Below are 21595 nucleotides of genomic sequence, written 5' to 3' on the forward strand. Positions count from 1 at the left end.
GGAAATTTTTTTTTAAATTTTATTTCTATAGAAAAGTTTGTCAAAATTTTATTTCTATAGAAAATTTTGTCAAAATTTTATTTCTATGGAATTTTTTTTTTTTTTTAATTTTATTTCTATAGAAAATTTTGTCAAAATTTTATTTCTATAGAAAATTTTGTCAAAATTTTATTTCTATAGAAAATTTTGTCAAAATTTTATTTCTATAGAATATTTTGTCAAAATTTTATTTCTATTGCAAATTTTGTCAAAATTTTATTTCTATAGAAAATTTTGTCAAAATTTTATTTTTATAGAAAATTTTGTTAAAATTTTATTTCTATAGAAAATTTTGTCAAAATTTTATTTCTATAGAAAATTTTTTCAAAATTCTATTTCTGTAGAAAATTTTGCTCAAATTTTCTATAGAAAATTTTTCAAAATTTTATTTCTATAGAAAATTTTTATCAAAATTTTATTTCTATAGGAAATTTTGTCAAAATTTTATTTCTATAGAAAATTTTGTCAAAATTTTATTTCTATAGAAAATTTTGTCAAAATTTTATTTCTACAGAAAATTTTGTCAAAATTTTATTTCTATAGAAAATTTTGTCAAAATTTTATTTCTATAGAAAATTTTGTCAAAATTTTATTTCTATAGAAAATTTTGTCAAAATTATATTTCTATAGAAAATTTTGTCAAAATTTTATTTCTATAGAAAATTTTGTCAAAATTTTATTTCTACAGAAAATTTTGTCAAAATTTTATTTCTATAGAAAATTTTGTCAAAATTTTATTTCTAGAGAAAATCTTGTTAAAAAATTTTGTTTAAATTTATGACCCAACACGAAAATTTCAATTTTTAAAGATATTGAATATATAGAAAATTTTCTGAAAATTGTATTTCTATATTTTTTTGTTTTTAATTTTATTCCTACAGAAAATTTTGTCAAAATTTTATTTCTATAGAAAAATTTGTCAAAATTTTATTTCTATAGAAAATGTTGTCAAAATTTTATTTCTATAGAAAATTTTGTCAAAATTTTATTTCTATAGAAAATTTTGTCAAAATTTTATTTCTATAGAAAATTTTGTCAAAATTTTATTTCTATAGAAAATTTTGTCAAAATTTTATTTCTATAGAAAATTTTTTCAAAATTTAATTTCTATAGAAAATTTTGTCAACATTTTATTGTTATAGAAAATTTTGTCAAATTTTTATTTCTATAGAAAATTTATGTTCCTCTTAGTTGGAGAGGTATATTTTGCAAAATCTACCAAAACATCAAAAATTCTACCAATCTACCAAACAGTAAAAAATTTACCATGTTTTGTAGAATTCTACCAACTGTATAATAGGCTACTCCCTTTCTTAGAGACCACCAACCATTTCCAACATTAATTATTCTCCCTCTCCGATCCGATTACTTTCAGGCTCAGCACAGTGAGGAACGTGAAAAATGGGTGCGTCGTTTGGAGGACACAATTCAACGACATGCAAATCGCTCTCGCCTGTGGGAAAATCAAAGTGCATTCTACCTTGGTGGCTACAATAAGGATCTGACAAATAGAAGGGCAAACTATTTAGAGATATTTGGTAGACGCGTTTCTGAGGCAGATGCTTATTTGCAACTAATGATTGAACAAACAAATGTAAGTTGCAATGGCTAAGCACAATAAATTCATGGTTTTAATTAAATTTCTTTACATTACAGACATTAGAAAGGCGTATCAACGATATAGCGGATCCAGATGAAAAGGCCAAATGTAAATCATTACAGGATAACGCAAGTGTGAGTTTTAAAATAGTATAGGAATTTTAAAATTATAATTGTCAATTGAATACAAAAACCAAATTTCTCCTTAGTTTATTGATTCTCAAAATTTAATTCAGTCATAATATGATATTGACCAATGTCCTGTGCCTGTGTAATCGTACGAAACCATTTTCTAAAGAAAAGCAGTCTCTCGGATTCAAATGAATTTTTCTATTTTTGATAGATTAGTTTGTTTGTTTGAGAAAGGTTGGTTGCCAGGTTGAGGGTTTCCCCCAAATTTAGGGTTTTACATTTGATATATTCTCAACCAAATTCGGAACAATTCTGTCATGAATTTGGAGAAAAACAGATGCGGAAGGTCAACCAAGTTCCTAAATAACTTATTGCACAATTTGTACACTAGAACTGCAGACGATTTAGGAATTTTCTATATATTTACTGAGTTTTATTTTTGTTTATTATTATTTTTCCAATTTTTTTTGAATTATGTTGTTTAACAGTACTTTTTCTCAACATTTGGAAACCCATTTTGTACGTATTTATGTTCTAAAAAAATTGTTGGGGGTTTTTGAAAAAATTAGAACAATTTAGGGTTTTTTTTCTTAAAATTTGGGGGGGAATGCTCAAACCACACCTGGTAACATTGGAACAGGGCATAAACGTTTGCATGCAATCATGGAAGATTACCCTATGTCATATATCTTTTTGGGATAAATTATTATGTCTCTGACGACAAAATAGAGATTTATCGGCTAATTTAACTATATGTAGCGAGTCGGGCTTCGGAGATCGATTTTTGGCTGAATGCCTAACCTTGTAAATTTGAATGCTGTAGGATCTTTAGGTTATGAATTAAGCATTTGGGGTAAATCAATTTTTGAAATTTTGCTAAGCCGAAACGACTTCATTGTATATTTTATGGACTTTTGGACAAGGAAAAAATTTTATATCGAACACATGCGTCTTCTATGTTAGGCAAAACTCGCATTCGTATTTTAAGGACAAGAAATCTTTGGCTTCAACTATCCAAATTGTACTTAAGTGAGCAAAAGCAAAATCATTTTTGGGAGTTCAATCCACGACCCAACCACAACGACATAGAGAAAATAGGATTCTCATATCTAAACCCAAAGAAAAAATACTTTCCACCGGAACAATATTTTGGACAAATGAAATTCCACTTTCTTAAGCAAATAAGCTTGCTGCTATAATAAGTGATTCAACGATTGCCTCTTAACTTTTAAATCTATTTTTGAGCACCAGGAGAAAACTTTGCTTGTTTGAAATTTCGTACCTTTTCCGGTGGTAGATACTAAGTACAAGCACGGGAGCCACCGTGGTGCAATGGTTAGCATGCCCGCCTTGCATACACAAGGTCGTGGGTACGATTCCTGTTTCGATCGAACACCAAAAAGTTTTTCAGCGGTGGATTATCCCACCTCAGTAATGCTGGTGACATTTCTGAGGGTTTCAAAGCTTCTCTAAGTGGTTTCACTGCAATGTGGAACGCCGTTCGGACTCGGGCTATAAAAAGGAGTTCCCTTGTCATTGAGCTTAACATAGAATCGGACAGCATTCAGTGATAAGAGAGAAGTTCACCAATATGGTATCACAATGGACTGAATAGTCTAAGTGAGTCTGATACATCGGGCTGCCACCTAACCTAACCTAACCTAAGTTCGAGCTTGGTTACTAAAATCGAAAAAGAATCAGTAAAACAATAAAGTTATATATTTTCGGTAAATTTTATTGTAACTTGAAAGCGGAATGCTCCAAAGTTCCAATTCAAAAAGTTTATTTTCTTTAAAATTACCCTATGGGAAATGGATCAACCCCAGGACCGGTACGAGACTAGTTCCTGGTGTGTATGGACCAGTCTCAGCATAGAATTTAATAAATTATTTGAAAATTTTAAAAAATTTTTGGTTAACTGGAACAACGGCCCTAGTCCTGATGGGTCCGTCAGTGTTAATTTACACCGATTTCCCGTAGAGTAATTATTAAAGAAAATTAATTTTGAAACAATTACTTTTTCTACCCAATATTGCGAACCAAATATATGGACGGGTACCGTCCTCAACGAAATTAAAAAAAATTCACCAATTATTGAATACATCGTTGGTCTAAATTTTCGTTTCCCAGAAAAGAAATTAAGTTTTTTCGTGTGGTATTCGCCTGATGTCTTTTTACGATTTTTGCATTCCCCAAATATGCTTATTTCTCAGGTTTATATATCTGGATCTTATTTCGATTCACAAACTCACGTGCTAGATTTTAATTTGTTTGCCCGTTCCTTTAAAAGTTTTTTACGGTATACATAAAATAAGGTTTTGGAATTAAAAGGCATGACGACTAAAACAAATTCTACCGATAAATATTCTGGGGGCTTAAAATTTTCTTGGGGATGTTTTAGCCCACCCAGGACCCCTAGATACGCTAATGCTTTTTACTCTTGTAAAATACTTGTTCTTAGGGATGTCGCTTATGGTTGAAGAATCGGGTAGAATTCGAACTAGAAAATAGAAAAGTTCACCAATTAGTCTGCAGGTAAATAACGTTTTTGAGTATACAATTGAACCGAATACATTTTATTTGCACAATTAATTGTACATTAATTAAATTTACATTTGCATGTTATTAAAATGCATTCTTAATTTACTCGGAAACAAATATACGATATGCAATTGCAATATATTGACAGGTAGAATATAATAATATAATGTATAATGTATGTTTGACTAAGGAAGGAGGAAATTCAGAATACTGTAAAATAAGTTAATTATATTTTTTATTCAATGGATTGTTTCTAATTAAGGGCGCTTAGATTGTTTTGCATGTGGCGAATGTGAATGAATGAATTTGGGCAGACAACTTTAATTGCCGGGTTCAGAAGGGGGAGATAACTGTTCAAATACCTGGAGATGCCAGATCTTTGCTGTCACCGTCAGCCGTCTCTCGTTATCGTTGACAGGTGGTAGTTCTCCATCCAGTATAACGCTGCATTGGTAGAATGCTATAGCTTTCTGAATCGGTGCCGTATGTGCCGGCCTCAGTGCCGCCGCATTCTCGATAAGGGGACGACCAAATAACTCATAGGCCTTTTGAATCGTTTCTTTATCTTTTGCCCATGTGCTATCAGCCAATGTGTTCAGGATCTTGTATCTACTCATAAGCGTAGGAAGGCTCTGGGGAGTAAGAAAAAATTTAGCCCCCCCAGAATTTAAAAACCTATTTACAATTTTTCATTGCTTTTATATAATATTAAAGAAGTAAATACAACCGCACAAAGTTCCGCTAAAGATTTCCATGGTAGCAGTTGGCAATATATAGTTTTATTTTTATATAAGTGAATGTTTGAAGTCTGATATTTATGAAATAAAACTGTGGTTGAACATATGATTTAAGTTCGTAAATCTATGTTTAGTTTAATAACTAAAGCATCGCTAAAAAAGCAAAGAAACTGATCTTTTTGTGTCCGGAAGTGGTGCAAAATTGGTGCAGAAGCGATGAATTTAAGATGGGTATGTCATAGGACGGACGCCCACCCTTTCAACCGTTGCACTGAATTTGCATCAGTCTTAAGGTGTGATCCGAATTCAGTGTTTTGAATGTGAATTAAAAAATTTTGTGATATTTTCTCAAATAAATAATGGGAAATGGGAACGTTTGACCTAAAATATTTTCAAAAATTCGCAATTTTTCTAGAATGGAATTAGCATTTTTCCGGCATAATTTAAGTAATTTGTAGCAAAATTTCAGCCGGATCGGATGAAATTTGCTTCTCTTAGAGGAACGGCAAGCCAAATTTGGGGGTCCTTTTATATGGGGGCTATACGTAAAAGTGGACCGATATGGCCCATTTGCAATACCATCCGACTTACATCAATAACAACTACTTATGCCAAGTTTCAAGTCGATAGCTTGTTTCGTTCGGAAGTTAGCGTGATTTCAACAGACGGACGGACGGACATGCTCAGATCGACTCAGAATTTCACCACGACCCAGAATATATACTTTATGGGGTCTTAGAGCAATATTTCGATGTGTTACAAACGGAATGACAAAGTTAATATACCCTATGGTGGAGGGTATAAAAATGAATTAAAACACTTCCTGTGAAGTTAAAATAATTTTTTTCTTTGTGAGGACATTTTTGGGAGGTGTTTTAAAGTTGTGCCTTTATAACAACTTCCAATTTTTTTGCTGGGCAAAAGTGTTGAACTACTTTTAGCTGCTTTATTATAAATTAATTGTCTATTTATGCTGAAGTCTGAATTTTTATTTATTTTTATAAAATAAATCATTAATTGCACCTATAACTTCAGTCCACCAATTTTTAGCTAGGGGGGCTATAGCCCCCCCTAGGAAAATTGTCTAGCCACGCTAATGTATCTACTACAAGCGTTATTTGCAACCATTTCCGCATGCTCTACAAAAAGAAACAAACTATCAAACGAACCCTAGGGTTCTTGCATATGGGAATGCTCTGGACACTAATGTTGATATTAAGCTCCACACCCTCAGAAAAAAATCTCTTCTATAACATATAGCCACATATACACATTTTGCTTCAAGGATATATATTTTCAGGATTAGCCCAAACAAAATATTGTTTGTATTCAAACATATTATGTTTCACCCATACACTGGTAGTAAAAATTTTAATGAAATTTTCTTTGTATATATATATGTTTAAGGCGCCAATTGATTACCTCCATACTTTTACTTGCAGCTTACCCTCTAGGTTTCTCTTCCTAGACGCATATATGTTTATAGACTATTTCTAAATTAATATATGTTTTCATCCAAACATATTATATTTACAAAAATGTTATGTCCCAAACATAATATGTTCTAACTTACTAACATATATGTCGCAAACATGTTATGCCATTTTATGAACATTATATGCTTGCACTTAAAAATAGTGTGTTTAAAAATTTGAGTTCCAAACATATAATTTTTACACTCAGACATATGAAATGGTGGCCAGAAAGGTTATCAGGTGGAAATCTTATGGCGGAAGAGGAGCTCCACGTAAAAGTAAAAACGGAGTTGGGCAGCACTCCGCCTTTGAGGTACACCTTGTTTATTCCTCCTCCACCCTAAAAAAAATCTTATCTGTAACATATACTCCCAAACCTATTCTGCTTCAAGTATATGTATGTTCAGAATTTGTTCAACCAAAAAAAGGTTTGTACTGTGCAAACATGATATGTTTCATCCTAAGCATATCATTTTTTAAGGCCCCAATAGTTAATCGACTAATCTAAACACTGACAATGTTTTTCAAAACTGCATTTTTTAATCATTCAATTGTGAACATTATATGCTTGCACTCAAAAAAATGTGCTAAAAATTTGAGTTCCAAACATATAATTTTTACACCTAAACATATGAAAAACAGTCTTCTTCGTTCGTGTGAATTACACATAAGACTGTCTGCCTGCTTGGATCACACATTCCTGGCTGTCCGGTCTAAGTGCACAGAGGACTCGCCTTAGCCTTCTGCTTACACGCTCTGTCTGGGGGTGCTCGACGAATTATCTTCAGAAAGCATTCGTTACACGGATATCGTCCTTTGGAGTTGCATACTCCCCACAAACGAAATCGACATGCAGTTTATCCGGTTGGGACTCGAGACGTTCCCAATCGTAGACCACAACCGTCTGGATTCAAGATCGGACTCCCCCAAATGCTTGTACGACATTTGTCGCTTATGGGTGGCCCCAAGCCGGTCGATCTCATTAGCGAGACTCGGAATTCTGCAATCAAGTGGATCGAAAACTTTCCGGATCTTGTTCCTCTTATCTGCTAACCTAGATGCTTCCATAAGGAAATTCGGACGGATGTTCGGGATCCAACTAGCTGGTATACATCTGTTGCATGCCCTCTTCAAGACGTACATGAAGAAATTCCCTTCAAGACTTACGCTGATGTTGGCAGTGTTAAACTCATAAACGTTCTTTTCTCTGGAATAACGGTGTCTGTCCCTAGATAAATTTTCATTGCGGTCGGGAGGTGGTCAGAGTTCAGGCTATGTCTACATGACATAAAGTCTGAGTTAACCATGGTGGCGTGCGGAGATCTTCGGTATGCGATTCAGTTGGTCTTCATTTAACACACAGAAATCTGTGTCATCTTCCTGATCCGCAATCTGTTCTTCTCTGGCGTCACATCCAAGTTCTGAGTCCCAACGGTCAAGATGAGCATTCTTGTCGTTTAACAGGATAGTTTGGAATCGGGAAGGAATATATAAGATTAGCACACAGTCGTGATAAATGGCATGGGTCTGTATCTCACAGAATCATGGACAATGAAGGCTATTCCCCCACCGGCATTCCCTTCTCTTTCCTGCCTTAGAACAGAGTAGCAGGATAATCCAGAGATACCATTCCAACTGGAGCGCGGCAATGAGAATACCCTTTTCTATTCAGTGAAATCTGTGATTTCAGAATTTTCCTTGTCAGTCCATTGTAGATTCGAACTCAGACGTTAATGGTTTTGGTGACTTGTAAAACAATATAATTCGCTGTTAATAAAATATATATGTATTACTGTCAATCGCACTGTTACGCTTGAACCCGATCAGGAACAAATTTTTTTAACGAACTCAGAATTTGTTGAATTAGTGTATATCTAGAGTGAAGTAGGTGTCAAATCTGTTGCTTTTGCAGGACACGCGAAGAGCTGCACAGTTGTGTGAGGCGAATATCCACAATTTGTGCCGACATCTTTAATTGCCGGGTTCAGAAATACCTGGAGATGTGAGATCTTCGCTCAGATAGCATCGACGTGGTCTTTAGACAGCCGTCTCTCAACATCGTTGACAGGTGATAGTCTCCAGCACAACGCTGCACTGGTAGGAAGCTATTGCTTCCTGAACCGCTGCTATATGAAGCGCGGCAATGAGAATACCATTCTTGTCCATGATATCTGTGATTTCAGTCTCATGAAATTTTCCACATTTGGGACTTGTCTACATTTAATTGTGCCAAATTTTGAGGTTTCCATATGCCTGAATATTATCCAAGACACTTGCCTTGCCCTTCACATAGGTTACTTGTTTACTACAAATGAATTCCTGGATATGTAATCCTTATCTTCTATGAACACTTCCGCCTATTTCATTGATACATTGTAAGGACTATGGTAGGTATAGCATATTAATCCCACCCACTGAAACCGACACCTGTTAATTGGAACACATTGTGTGCAATTTTGGGGACAAGCCTGTATGCCATTCGATTATGATATCGTATTCATTCAGTTCAGTCCTCTAAACGAAAGACATGAGATGATAAAGAGAGCGAATAGAACGTAGAAATGGAGAAGAAGAATTTTGGGGTCAAATTCGTGGTGTGGGCAGGAAAAAAACTTAAAGTCAACAATATGAGCAGTAGCATTCGAACAATATTTCCATAAATAGCCTTGCCAAGGGTCATGAGAAATAATGAGCTGCTATACACATGTGTTTTGTGCCTATGCCTGTAGACCATAGTGTGTAACCAATATGGAAAATGGGAATTAATAGTAAATATCATATATGATGCTATAATAGGGTGAAACGAATTCTGTGTGGACGACATTCGGATTGTAGAAAGGAATATGACGACAACCTTGAAGGAGTATATATTAACGTAAATCTGACTTCAATAATTAAGGCTATTATTGTCAACTTGAATTGTTGATTATAAGGTTTATAGGAAATATTTTCTTTTTTACAATCGCCTTGAGACGAAAGAATTGTCAAGAATCACTCATTTACATCACGACAACAAGATTCTCGCAATTTAAAGTTGTTTTGATACTAAACCATAAAAGGATCACATATCAACATTTGGGATCTTTCTTCAAAGATACCCCTAAAAAAAAGAGTTTCCAAAAACTGATTTTGATCCCCAACTTGTGATCTGTAAGGAGTTAATATTTGGATTATCTCCAATGATTTTACAAGGGTTTGTCGTAAAGCTTTAAAACCCCGTTTTCGGCTCCTGCATTGCTTTGGAAATTTAAAAAAATCACCATATTTTTATTACACTTTTATTTTCTAATATTTACAATTTGGAAAATTTTTTTGCACTATGACCGTTTGATATATTGTACTATGAAGTCTTCGTACGACTGGAAAATAACCAAAGTACGTTCTAGTACACACCAAGAAAATTTCATTAAAATTGAGCTAACCACATTTTTTCCTTGAAATAGCGAAAATTATACATTAGGACAATGACAAAATGTCATTAATAATATGAAATTCTCTTTCGATTAATAACAAATTCATTAAAATAATGAAAACATTCATTCATTATAGTTATGAAATTGTTTCATTGGCGCTGTCTTAATGATAAATTTCGAGAAAAAAGTGACGCGTGACATGTGACCCTTGACGGAACACATGTTAGCTATGCTGCTATTAGTCACTGATAGGTAGGAAATTGAGGCGACGTGACTTGCTTGATCTTAGTTTGGCCAAAACTACCCTAGTGTGCCGGGAGAGGTCTCTCTCCTCCGGTGCTATGGGCGGTGTTCAGAATCCTAAATCAGGATTAAGCTTGTGGCTTCTCACTCCGTCAACTACAGTGTCCTGATGAATCCTGTTCAGGCCTGCCTGTTATGCTGCCAGATCTTGAGGCTCTTTTTTGTAGAGCTCGATCTCGTGCTGTAGATAAGGTAGATCCAACCTTATATTGCTGGGTTGTGCTTGTCTATCCGGTGAGGCGTATATGGAATGTATGGGGGTAGCAGTCAAGCCTGAGGCTGCCGAGATAGAGCTATACAACGTATATATACCGCAAGTTGGTAGGTGTGCTCCAGGTTATAGCCCAAACATTGAGTGGCTGTTGTGCGGGCATAACCGATTGGTGCTAGGAGACTTTATTGCCCACCATGAATTTTGGCATTCTCTCCTAGGTAATGACCAGAGAGGCATAGTTTTGGCAGAGAAGATAGATGACTCCACATTTTGCACGGTGAACGAAAAGGCCCCCCACGAGAATTATGGGTGATTGCAGCAGTTCGCCAGACTTATCATTATCGTCGCCTGGTCTGATAAATGACGTTTCCTGGCAACCCGTCATTTCATTGGTATCAGACCACCTCCCTATAATTCTTATCATTAACCGACCCTCCGATTTCATAACCTCTGAACGCCGGCCAACAGTGAGAGCCCTCTCGACGTGACGGTGAGTGATCCGAAGAGATGCGCCAGATTTGTCAACCGACAGTTTGTCGAGCATCCCGAGAGTGATAGAGCGAAAAGGAGAGCCACTCGTCGCATACGTGGTCTCCGAGCCGATGACACACCACAATTTACCAATGTCATCAACAGCGCGAAACCATCCAAAGCTCTGGGCCCCGACAGAATTTCAATGCTAATGCTGAAGCATCTGGGAATACTGGGAGTTAAGTACCTAACCAGACTCCTAAATTTTTCCTTGGAATCACCCATTATACCCGATGTCTGGAAGATGGGTAGGGTGATTTCACTACTGAAACCAGGCAAAGATTAGAGTAAAGACGAATCGTACGGACCGATATCCCTTCTCTCGCCAGTAGCCAAGACACTTGAGGCACTACTCCTCCCCAGCCTTGTGGAGAATTTTCCAGCTGCCCACCATCAACATGGATTCCGTAAGGTCCTTAGTACGATGACAGCCTTGCATGCCATTTCAACACATATAAATATTGGACTCAATCAGCCCAAGCCGTGTCATAGGGCGGTCCTCGTGGCGCTTGACCTATCGAAGGTATTCGATACGGTCAATCATGCCACACTATTCGAGGACATCGAGAATACGTCCCTACCGGCAGGAACCAAGCGTTGGGTTCTGAATTATATGTGCGGACGCCAGTCGTACGTGGAATTCAGGGACAAGAAGTCAAACCCCCGTAGAGTTAAACAGGGAGTTCCCCAGTGTGTGTGATATGTCCGCCACAGTTTAATCTCTACTTGTCTTCGATTCCACCCCCTCGTGACGGCGTCGAGATTGTATCATATGCGGACGATTGTACAATCATGGCATCCCGGCCCATTGTTGATGACATTTGCGAGCGATTGAAATCTACCTCGCTGATCTTACCAGTTATTTCACTGCAAAAAAATTTGAGAATATCTCCCACCAAATCCTCAGCCGCACTATTTACTACATGAACGGCGGAAGTACGCAGGCAGTTGAATGTCAGAGTCAACGGCGAAATAATTCCGACCACAAATTACCCCAAGATTCTCGGGGTCACCTTCGACAGCCTTTTTAAGTCGTCCGCCCATGCCACTGCAATTTGTGACAAGCTCCACGGTAGAAACAAGGTCCTCAAGTCGCTTGCCGGCAACACTTGGGGTGCGGACAAAGAACCCTTGTCGACTACATATAAGGCGATTGGCCGGTCAGTAGTAAACTATGCTGTTCAGTGGTAAACTATCAGTGTTGACACCTCAAACGAGCGACACGTAGTGGAATAACATACAGGCCTGTCAGAACGCTGCCTCAGAACTGCAACAGGATGTCTCCGCAGTACACCCCTGGATCACCTTTATGCGGAGACCAAGATCATCCCAGTGCGTCGACACAATTACATGTTTTCAAAGCAGTACCTCTTGAGTTGCTATCGAAGTTGTCATCCAAACCACCATCTTGTGGATAGACAACCTCCACCCAGGAATGTAAGAGTTGATCTTCTTCTAGAGACCGAGAACCAGCGTTATAAAAGAGAGCCTCTAGGTCAGGCAGCATACCAGACAGGTCTGAACAGGATTCATGAGGATATTGTAGCTGAAGCGGTGAGAGGTTAATCCTGTTCTCGGAGTTCGACCACCGCCCATAGCACCGGAGGAGAGAGACCTCCCACGGCAGACAAGGGTAGTTTTGGACCAACTAAGATCAGACAAGTGCATCCGCCTCAATTCCTACTTATCAGTGATTGATAGCAGCGTAGCTGACGTGTGTCCCATCTGTAATCAAGGGTCACATGACACTCGTCATCTTTTCGCTTGCCCAGCTAAGCCTACACGTCTCACCACCAGATCACTGGGCACACCCCATCCTTGTCGCAGAGTTTCTTGATCTGGCTACTAATTGAACTAACTAAGTATAGAACAAAATGGATGAAACTACGTTAAAAACTGTGCCACCGTGTGCAATGGTTAGCATGCCCGCCTTGCATACACAAGGTCGTGGGTTCGATTCCTGCTTTTCAGCGGTGGATTATCCCACCCAGTAATGCTGGTGACATTTCTGAGGGTTTCAAAGCTTCTCTAAGTGGTTTCACTGCAATGTAGAACACCGTTCGGACTCGGCTATAAAAAGGAGCTCCCTTGTCATTGAGCTGAACATGGAATCGGGCAGCACTCAGTGATAAGAGAGAAGTTCACCAATGTGGTATCGCAATGGGCTGAATAGTCTAAGCGAGCCTGTTACATCATGCTGTCACCTAACCTAACATAACCTAACCTACGTTAAAAACTTTTACAACAACAATAACAGAACCTTATTTCCACCGCAAAACTTTTCACAGATTGCAGTGACATGGGCAGACGACTTGAAAAGGCTCTCCCACGGCGGCGGGTTCTTTGCGCCGGATTGATCGATGGGGTCCTACTCATCGGTCAACTGCCACATCTGTGTATGTGTTATATTAATGTCATATGGCAGTAATTGCCTTTGCCCAAACAATATTCCGTAACAACGCTATAGTATGCAAACCAGCAGGGGAAATCGAGCAGTACTCATTGGAATACCAGATTTCCAAAACCATTGTTTCAATTTTAATCGTATTTTTTGTATATTATTCTAAAAAAAATTTTGTCAATTTATTCCCTCATTATTTATTATTTTTTTATATCTTCTCTTTGCAGGCTATGCTAGATCATATAAAACACTCCATTGTCAGCCTACAAATTGCCAAAAATATGGCGCATCCTATCAATGGCATTTATAATGGCCCCACTAATGTGATGGGGAAAAATAGTCACGAAACTGCACTGACGGCCACACCCACATCTTTAGCAAGTATTAATATCCTAAAATCGGGATTGGGCGATGATGACGATTCCGTTACAGCTAATTGTAAGTTTAAATCAGCAACTTTTTCATTAAGCTTATTTACTGCTAGTTCACAAGAGGAAGAGTCAAATTCTCTCATATCAATGATTATAGCCTGATTCGCTGTTTCATCTCGAAGCTAAGGGAACTCGTTCAAGCCAAGTTCAAAAGGCTGACCACATAGAGATTTATAAAGTTAGTAGTACTCAGAAATATAGCCAGAATTTCCCTAGGGGTAATTTTGTAGCCACTTGTGATAAATGGTTATTTTCGTGTAATTTAATAGCATAGAAGCGAGAAAATATAAAAATATCGATTAACTTAAAACAAATTGAATCGCCGATCGATATGTCTCTTTTCCATTTTTTCTCTAGACATTCTCTTTTATATGCACCATAGAATATCATAGAAGGCGACCAATTTTTTTCGACGGCGGCTGGCACTTGATTTTTACTTTTTTATCTGTATGAGCTCCAGAGTGAAACAGTTTTCCAAGGTGATGTAATATCTCCGACACTGTTTAACCTTTACCTATCCACTATTGCCCTACTGACGGCTTTGAGATTGAGATCATATGCGGACGAATGTACAGTCATGGCATCCGGGCCCATTGTTGATGACATATGCAATCGATTAAAAATATCTACTCTGCTGAATATATCTACCACTACTAGAAATTTGAGAATATTCGCCACCAAATCCTCAGCGAAACGATTCACTATATGGACGGGAGAAGTACCCAAGCAGTTAGCGTCGACGGCGATATAATTCCGACTACAAACTACCCAAGATTCAAGTCGTTTATCTAAAAATATGGATTTTGAGAAAATTTTCTATTGAAATAAAATGTTGACAAAATTTTCTATCGAAATGAGAAATAAAATTTTGACAAAATTGTCTATAGAAATACAATTTTGACAAGATTTTCTATAGAAATAAAATTTTGACAAAATTTTCTATAGAAATAGAATTTTGAAAAAATTTTCTATAGAAATAAAATTTTGACAAAATTTTCTATAGAAATAAAATTTTGACAAAATGTTCTATAGAAATAAAATTTTGACAAAATTTTCTATAGAAATAAAATTTTGACAAAATTTTCTATAGAAATAGAATTTTGACAAAGTTTTCTATGGTAATAAAATTTTCTATAGAAATAAAATTTTGACAAAATTTTCTATAGAAATAAATTTTTGACGAAATCTATATATATAAAATTCAATCTATGTTTGTTTATTTGTTTGTTTGTTTGATTGTTTGTTTGTATGTACCGAGTTGGCTCCGAAACGGCTGATCCGATTTACTTGAAACTTTCAGAGATCGTAGGGGGCGTTCATGTGGTGAAAATAGGGTACCTCATTTGTTGACACCTGGTCGCGGAGGGGGACCTCCCCTTTGGGGAATTTTTGAAAATTGGATCAAAGTTGACCGATTTGCTTGAAATTTTCATTGAAGGTTGGGGTTGGCATCTAGACAAAGATCCGCTACTTTATATTTCGATATTTGGTGGCGGAGGGGGACCTCCCCATTGTTCGACTTTTTTTAAAGTACAGTGAAAAAACTAAAATTCTCTAAATTATCTGAGATTTACAGAGAACATGCGATGAGGTTATGGAATTTATATCAGGTTCCTGATTTTTTAATAAAAATAAAAGGGCATAGGGAGACATCCGCTTCTCTTAAGTACATACAGAGAAACAATTAAACTTTACCGAGTTACTTGAAATTTACAGAGGACTGGGGAGAGGTTACGATATTAATAGTTGATACCTGATTTTGTGATATTTGAATGGAAGAGAGGTCGCCCCTTTAGGCTTATAATTTGCTTTACATTTTCTGGGACGTTTACAAAAGATACCATACATCTCTTTTCGATATTTGGTCGGGGAGGAGGTCCTCCTCTAAAGCTAAAAAAAAAACAAAAATGCTTAAGTTTTCTTGAAATTAACAAAAGCAGTGGGGGAAGGTTATGAACGAAGAGGCAACCTTCCTTGCCCCACACTTGAAGGAAAGTTTCAAGAATTTTCAGGGAAAGTTAGGGATGCTATTCACTACGGTGTTTGTCGATATTGTATCGGGAAAAGTGACGTCCCTTTAAAACAATAGAGCAAAATTTAAAAATCTCCGATCTACTTGAAATTTACAGGGAACGTGGGAGGAGGTGATTAAATGTATACATGATTGATGATTAGTAGGTAAATGATTTTTCGATATCTGGTTGGGGAAGGGGAAAATTGAAATAAACTTTGTCGATTTACTTCGATAGAATTTATAGGGACCATTGAATAGTTTGTGAAATTAATATAGGGTACGTGATAGTTCGATATCAGGTCGGAGTAGAGCGAAGGTGGGGAGAGGGTTCCCTTTTGTCCGTTTTTTTTCTTAAATTGAAAGTAGAGGGTTTTCTGTAAATGGGAACTCGATACATAATTGTATGACATATTTTATGCACAGGCTTCTGCCTGACTTCTTTTTAGTAAAGAACTTAAATTTACATGAAATTGGCAGCCAACGTAGAGGGTGCATCATTTTCCAACATTTTAGCAAATATTAATGTGGTAAAATTTTTTACTACTTTTGCTTTTTCCGATTTATTGGATGGGAAACAGTAATTCTTTATGTGTTATTATAATGTAGTGCTCAATTTTCAGATATGTTGAGAAGAAGGATACCTTTCCTTGACAAACCACACTTAAAATTCACAAGAAATATAGAAGATTGTCCAACTACTTGAATACAGAACATTATTTAAAAAATTTGGAGGAAAGGGTACACCCTCTCCCCGACATTTTTTAAGACGAACCGTTTTACATATGCATATCCGTCGTATTTGTACCTATAAACGAAAAAGCACGTAGTCGAATTTGTTTGAAAGAATTCAAATCTTTTCGAATTTGTTTTCAGCACGAAGGATATGGTTGACTAACTTAACGCAAAATATTCCTACAAATACGCTTTGGAAGGCGCAGCGAAGCGGGCCGGGTTACGCTAGTTTTTTATAAAAATGAATACAATGTTTTCCTAATTGTTTCTCTGACAAGTTTAGGGATGAACATCGACGTATTTCGTTCTCCATTTTATTCATTCATTGAAACACCTACCAAAAGTTAACAAACCCAAAATAAATTGAAATTTTACCGGTATACCCTTAAGTAACTGGACTAGAATTTTCCAAAAATGCCTACTTCGGCATATCTTCTACAGTCATTCTCATATGTCAATGTTTTTGTTTCCGTTTGCAGTTTTGGCAATTGAACTGATTTTTCTATTGTGGTAGCCCACATATTTACTGTTTTTTTTGAGAATTGTTAGCTCTACATTGCAATTGCAAGTCATTATTTTGCAAGAACCTATATCTAATGCATTCCCCCAATGGTGGTAGAGAACATGCGCTTGACCACCAATCATTCTACGTAGTCCTTTGGTTGTACTACCACCACCCCATCTATATATATGGGTTGGCATAATTTGTTTGCGAGCAAATTCTTACGAGACATATGCCAATGTGAATTTTCGATTTGCAAATTTGTAAACGTCATGCAAAGTGAACTTAGTGTTTAGTTTTGTTAAGTTGGTGACATTGTTAAGTTTGTGTAACGGTTGCTTGTCTCATTTTCGTTTCTACCGCCAATCATTTGTTACAAGGCCTAAAGGACATTTCATACACATGTGTGACATTAGATAAATATTTGGTGATTTTCCGGAGAGGAATAAATACGCTTCGAGAAAACCTTGAGACAACTACTAAATTCCCAATAAGTAAGTCGGGGACATTTAGGATGGCAAATGTTCGATTCAATTGATGGATAGATGAGATTGTCTCTTCCATTTTACCATGATTGCTCAGGATTGCAAGAAATCCCTTTCAATTTGTCTTTAAGTGAGTGTCATTGAATGAGTGAATACCGGGAAGCCCACTATGTTACTCCGTCTTCAACTTATAGACATTTAATTCACATCCCATTTAGAAGTGATTTAGTTGCGTTGTCATATGAGTGTTAATCCTGGAATGATTAATGATGATAATTCTTTCGTAATAATGTCAACTGCAAATGGCTTTCCAAACAGATCAACTGAAGTTCATGGACATATATGATTAATAGTATTGCGAAAATATAAAACATATTACCATGCCCTAAGTAAAACTTAGATAAATAGACAACAACAAAAAAATATATCATTCCTCCGAAGCGAAATTTTATACCAATGAAGTTTAGGTTAAATTAAATTATAGAGGATAACACCAATTCGTGAATCGAATTTATGCTAACTTAGACCACTATAGGTCCATTGTGATTCCTCGAGATAATTTTCTCATCTTCATCTTCGTGAGGTGGTGTTCTTGAAAGTTGCTCAAGGACTTCCTTTTATCCGTCTTCTCGGAAGTTGCTTAAAACATCCAACCAGAGACCCCGAAGAAGGCGATTATGTGTATTTAAGCTACACTCCCGTAGATCGGTGAAAACCTGAAAGAAAAAGGTAGACCAGTATCTTGTTTCTTCTAAAGGATAATGATGGTCACTGGCAAAGGAAGTGCCAGTACGAGTCTCCGTAACTTCCATCGGCAAATGTCATCATCTCTAAGGCCCATTCTTACCATATGTTTTCCAAGTGTGTATGCCTAGTTATAATACCAATTAAAGGCCACAATTCCTATATGTTCAACGTAATTTCAGTCCATGTTTTATAATATTCTTTTAGAGCTTATCATCTTTCCGAAAAAAAACGTCTCGCTGCACTGAACAATTGTTCGCTGGCCATACTTGTCTGTGGAGTTCTTAAATATTTTATCAAAGCTGATCTTAAATGATGGAAATGAATACTCATTCTGTTTACGTACCCATCGCTGAACACAAAGTTTCAAAAAGCAGCGCACGATGAACTTTCTTATCAAAATAAAATTCAAAAATTTGCAAACTTTATTCGTTTGAAAGACGCTCCATGATTAAATTATTGTACAAACTGAAGATATTTGGCAGTGAAATACGAAACGTGCGTTAGGTGTTTAAACCAGTGTTGCCAACAAGATAAGCTAAACAATCACCGTGCGCAAGGATGACACGCAAAATCGTGAAGCGTTCCACATTTTTTTTATCACAATGGTATTAGCGCTTGGGTCGCTAATAAAAGCATGTGTCCGTTTCTAGTCCAAATGCTACATTTGCACCTTATAAATGACGTGGAGTAAAGTTTCTGTTTTCATATTTTGCGGATGCACTGTACCCCTTAAGCCGTTTTTTAAGAATATTTAAGATTTATTATACTGAAGAGATTCGGAAAAGCCAAAAAAAAAATACAAAAAAAGTCCCCACAAAAATTAAACAAAAAATAATCCCCACCAAGTCCATAACTGAAAAATTTCGACCCCATCCCCAAAAAATATCCCCAATTTGGTAGAAATCCAAATCCCAAATACTGGTACAACGTTGCAGACATATAGCCCTAGCAATCTGTCCTTCTTTTGCTCTGTCCTTATTCAATATTTTCATGGAAGAGGCATGCTTCCGAACGTAGATCTACTCGGCATCTATAGGGGACATACTACTATGAGCAAAAAGAAAGTGAATTTTAATAGAAAAAAAATCGTTATTCTTTAAAATCAAGTTCATGCCATGCGGAAGAGGATTACTTTAAATCCTCTTCCGCAAAATAACCAATAGGTTAGTTATGGTGGAAGTCCGATATTTCAGGATTCACCATTGTGATACCACAGTCGTGAACTTCTCTCATATCACTGAGCGCTGCCCAACAATGTTTGTGAAGCACCAGAGTTTCCTTGGCGTCGTGTGTAAAGATCCTCCGGGAAATTTGTGCAAATTGCCATTGACGGATCTGTCACATGACTGGCACCGGTGCTCCAATTTCGCAATTTTTAAATGTCCATGATTTCTATACTCTCTTGATATTAAAATCATTTTAGATCTACACATTTACTGAAAAAAAAACAATTATTTGAAGAATCTATTGCTTAATATATTCGAAAATTGTTTCCTTTCTGTTGCAATTCTGTGGTCTCAGACTGATTCTACTAAACAGCCCTTGGACGTTGTCGTTGGAATGATTTCAAGTCGTGTTCTAAAGTGTAAATTTATCCCGTCAATGACAAATTCATGTGACCGGTCCCTTCCATACCTTTTTACCAGAGGCATCTACATTGGAACAGTGACTTTGTTCTTCCTCCTTACACTTCTAGATTGAGGCTGATTCATTTACCCACTCCTAGTAGCCGTCGGACGATGTTGGGCTAGTTAGTGGTGATGTTCCATGCTCGGAATTGATATCTAGGATTACGTTCAAATTATGCTTCGGTAGAGCCTATTCGTAGGATGTGCATTAATTTTAATTCAATCTATTGACACTAATTTAAGTATTGATGTGATAAAGTCCAGAATTTTACCATATTTGGATAACCAAAACATTTTTTGTTGAATATGCTAGTATATATCCGGCGGAGTTACAAGCAGTGACTGACAGAATTATCCGCTGGTTGTCGGCGATATATACAGGATGTATCAACTTACCATATATACCAGGAAGTAGATGGAAACAAAAGTCGTTTTCATACCTAAAGCGGGAAAAGTCTCTCACTCGAGTGCGAAGGATTTCCGACCAATCACCTTATCCTCATTCCTACTTAAGACTCTGGAGAGGATGATAGATATTTATCTACTACTGAGACCGCATTACATGAACTAGTCAGCTTTATTGAAAGCTCACTATCTGTCAATGAATACACAATCGTGGCGTTTCTAGACATCGAAGGGGCGTTCAATAGCGTCCAACCGAGCTCGATATTAAATGGACTGACAACTCTGAATGTTGATCCAGGTATACTTAGGCTGTTAGACGAACTTCTAATGAAGAGACGTATTTCGACCACACTACGACAAGCAAACATACAAAGGTATGTGAACAGAGGCACTCCCCCAAGAAGGAGTTCTATCGCCTCTTCTTTGGAATGTTGCTATAAACAACCTTCGGGTTTCCCTAGAAAAAGAAAAGATAAAAGTGGTGGCATACGCAGTTGATGTTGCTTTAGCAGTCAGGGGAAAATTCCCATCCACAATCATAGATATTATACAGAGAGCCCTCCGGATGACTGAGAAATGGGCGAAAGAGAATGGTTTTGGGGTAAATCCTGCAAAGACAGAACTAGTCATGTACTGCAAAGATCGCAAAACTCGCACGGTTAGGCCCATTTCCTTAGGGGGTACTGAAACTCCCTTTGGTGAGTGTGCAAAATATCTTGGCGTTATTTTGGACAGGAAGCTGAATTTTAGGCTTAATATTGAAGAGAGGCCGTGAAAAGCCGCGGTAGCTTTGTACTCGTGCAAAAAGGCAATAGGGAAAAAATGGGGACTAAAACCAAAAATTGTGCATTGGCTATACACGGCAGTAGTTAGGCCTATAATGCTATATGGTGTTGTAGTCTGGTGGCCGGCACTTCAGAAACCGACTTTTTTAGATAAAGTTCAGCGTATGGCGAGCTTATGTATCTCAGGCGCATTTAGTAAGACAGGAACAGACTCCCTTAATGTCATGCTACATCTATTGCCTTTAGACATTTTGGCCAAACAGTCAGCTGCAACAACGGCTGTGCGGTCGCGCGAGCTACCGCTGTGGTCGGAAAAAGTTACCGTCACGGTTCGGTTCTCAAAATAATGCCAGATGTGCCTAAAGTAGTGGATTACACTTTGGCGAGACCACTTTTCGATAAAAAGTTTGAAACTCTAATTCCCAACAATGAGGCGTGGTGCACACAGGCCCCGTGGAATAAACAATATATAGATTTCTAC

At 36.9% G+C, this 21595-nt stretch overlaps 1 protein-coding gene across 1 annotated transcript in view; it reads left to right on the forward strand.

Moving 5' to 3' along the window:
* Nucleotides 1-21595, forward strand: part of LOC142238081 (oxysterol-binding protein-related protein 9) — an 88002-nt gene that overhangs the window by 29788 nt on the left and 36619 nt on the right. The window contains exons 3-5 of the mRNA XM_075309610.1: nucleotides 1415-1633; nucleotides 1696-1773; nucleotides 13613-13823. Of these exons, the coding sequence (XP_075165725.1) occupies nucleotides 1415-1633; nucleotides 1696-1773; nucleotides 13613-13823 (508 nt within the window). The remainder of the gene's footprint in view (nucleotides 1-1414; nucleotides 1634-1695; nucleotides 1774-13612; nucleotides 13824-21595) is intronic.

Source organism: Haematobia irritans, chromosome 5 (genome assembly GCF_050003625.1).
Source record: "Haematobia irritans isolate KBUSLIRL chromosome 5, ASM5000362v1, whole genome shotgun sequence".
Lineage (NCBI taxonomy): Eukaryota > Metazoa > Arthropoda > Insecta > Diptera > Muscidae > Haematobia > Haematobia irritans.